Source organism: Erinaceus europaeus, chromosome 9, assembly GCF_950295315.1.
Source record: "Erinaceus europaeus chromosome 9, mEriEur2.1, whole genome shotgun sequence".
In the NCBI taxonomy this organism is placed as follows: domain Eukaryota; kingdom Metazoa; phylum Chordata; class Mammalia; order Eulipotyphla; family Erinaceidae; genus Erinaceus; species Erinaceus europaeus.
The window spans coordinates 126,152,763-126,155,417 of NC_080170.1; the positions used below are offsets into that span (position 1 = coordinate 126,152,763).

At 64.5% G+C, this 2,655-nt stretch overlaps 1 protein-coding gene across 1 annotated transcript; it reads right to left on the reverse strand.

The window, feature by feature from the left end:
- Window positions 1-332: 332 nt before the first annotated feature.
- Window positions 333-1,748, reverse strand: LOC132540272 (uncharacterized). Its single transcript, XM_060197041.1, has 2 exons — window positions 1,676-1,748; window positions 333-1,630 (listed from the first exon to the last, which is right to left on the reverse strand). Coding segments are annotated over exons 1-2 (984 nt in total). The 5' UTR covers window positions 1,678-1,748; the 3' UTR covers window positions 333-648.
- Window positions 1,749-2,655: the final 907 nt, after the last annotated feature.

Sequence of the window (2,655 nt, forward strand, 5' to 3'; positions counted from 1 at the left end):
ACTGCGCCACCCCCTGGACCACCCTGCTTGCCTTTAATGCTAACCACATGGCCATAGTCACTAGAAAGGGGGCTGGGGAGGTGGGGTGACTGCTCTGGGCCCTTACGCTTGGGGGAGACCACCATCTACCAGCTAGTCTATCAGCTGCCCAGGGCGGCCCTCGTGCCGTGGGAGGAACCCAGGGTTCTTGCTCCCCCGTGTCTGTTCAGCCAGTTTGGATCTGTGGTAGCACAGGCTGGGCGACAAGCGGCTCCTCCTCTGGGAGCTTTCTGATGCCTACAGCAGCCTCTGCTTCTCGGCCGTCTTTGGTCCTATTACACTCACTGCGGTAATTGTTATTTTTATGCACTTCCCCTGTAAGGTTCTTACGGTTAAAGTAGCCAATAAGTCCCCAAATTATCGAGAAAAAGACGGCAGAGGCTTCTAGACAGAGGGACACGGCTGCTTTCCTGCCTTGGTCCCCAGAGCTGCCCGTCCCACCCCCAGCCCCACCTGGAAAGGCAGGTGTCTGGCTCCCCCCACCTGGGCAGGGACGAGGCGGGGACAGGGGCAGGCCGGGGACAGGCCAGGCTGCCGGGGCTGGAGCACCCAACATCCAGCCCCGGTGAGGTGCTGTGTCTTCTGGGGGGCGCACGTGATGGGAGGGGCTTAGACCCCACTGGGCTGAGAAGACACCCCCCAGCCCCCATGGAGACTGGATGACCAGACACAGAAAGTGGGCAGGAGTGTGACCACCGGGAGAGGGGGCAGTAAGGGAGGGATGGGGCAACTCTGCAGAGCCCTCAGAGGAGGACAGGGCACCCCGGGACGTGTCCTGCCTGCAGGGGGCAGTGGGCATCCTGGGACGTGTCCTGTCTGCAGTGAGCAGTGGGCATCCTGGGACGTGTCCTGCCTGCAGAGGGCAGTGGGCATCCTGGGACGTGTCCTGTCTGCAGTGAGCAGTGGGCATCCTGGGACGTGTCCTTTCTGCAGTGGGCATCCCGGGAGTGTGTCCTGTCTGCAGTGGGCATCCTGGGACGTGTCCTGTCTACAGTGGGCAGTGGGCATCCCGGGACGTGTCCTGTCTACAGTGGGCAGTGGGCACCCCGGGATGTGTCCTGTCTGCAGTGAGCAGTGGGCATCCCGGGACGTGTCCTGTCTACAGTGAGCAGTGGGCATCCCGCGACATGTCCTGTCTGCAGTGAGCGGTGGGCATCCTGGGACGTGTCCTGTCTGCAGTGAGCAGTGGGCATCCTGGGACGTGTCCTTTCTGCAGTGGGCATCCCGGGAGTGTGTCCTGTCTGCAGTGGGCATCCTGGGACATGTCCTGTCTGCAGTGGGCAGTGGGCATCCTGGGACATGTCCTGTCTGCAGTGGGCATCCCAGGAGTCTGTCCTGTCTGCAGTGGGCACCCCAGGATGTATCCTGTCTGCAGTGGGCACCCCGGGACATGTCCTGTCTGCAGTGGGCACCCCGGGACGTGTCCTGTCTGCAGTGGGCACACAGCCCAGGCACCTGTGCCCTCCCTGAGCCCTGGGGGGGGGTTTCCACACCTGGCTCTGCAGCTGCTGCCCCTGGAGCAGGGCTGGTGGCTGGTGAGCACAGCTTCTGGGGGCGCCCCAGAGGGCGTGGGCAAGAGCTCAGTGTCTCCCTGCACCCAAGGGTTGGGGGCTGTGAGGCTGCAGTGGGGGATGACATTTAGGAGAAACCCTGTCCCCAAATACCTGTCCTCTACCCCCATGTCCTCCGGTCCCCTGTCCCCGTGTCCCTGTCCCCATGTCATCCTGTCCCCTGCCCCCATCCTGTCCCCTGTCCCATCTCTTCTGCACCCTCCTCCCCACCCTCTGTGTCCCCATCTGTCATGACCCCTGTCTGCTCACCAGTCCTGAGCCTTCTGCTGCCCTGCTGAGCAGGCGTAGTGGGGACTGACGACCCTGTGGGGACTGACCACCCTGTGGGGACTGGCTGCCCATGCTGTCTGCCTGTCTGTCCCTGCTCCTACAGGAGGGCATCATGAGGCGGCCATGGGCACTGGGCAGCAGGGCCTTTGGGCAGCGTGTCCTCCACAGGAGGTGTCAGGATGACTGTGCTCACCATGGTGACCTGGCATCTGCAGTCCTCTGTGAGGGGACCAAGGGGCAGTGCACTCTAGGAGGGGCTCAGCAAAGAGTGACCCCAGGAGAGGGTCAGGGACGAGTGACCCCAGGAGAGGGCCAGGGAGGAGTGACCCCAGGAGAGGGTCAGGGACGAGTGACCCCAGGAGGGGGCCAGGGAGGAGTGACCCCAGGAGAGGGTCAGGGACGAGTGACCCCAGGAGGGGGCCAGGGAGGAGTGACCCCAGGAGGGAGGAGTGACCCCAGGAGGGAGGAGTGACCCCAGGAGGGGGCCAGGGAGGAGTGACCCCAGTTGGTGGGTCAGGGAGGAGTGACCCCAGGAGGGGGCCAGGGAGGAGTGACCCCAGGAGGGAGGAGTGACCCCAGGAGGGGGCCAGGGAGGAGTGACCCCAGGAGGGGGCCAGGGAGGAGTGACCCCAGGAGGGGGCCAGGGAGGAGTGACCCCAGGAGAGGGTCAGGGAGGAGTGACCCCAGGAGGGGGTCAGGGAGGAGTGACCCCAGGAGAGGGTCAGGGAGGAGTGACCCCGGAGAGGGTCAGGGAGGAGTGACCCCAGGAGGGGGT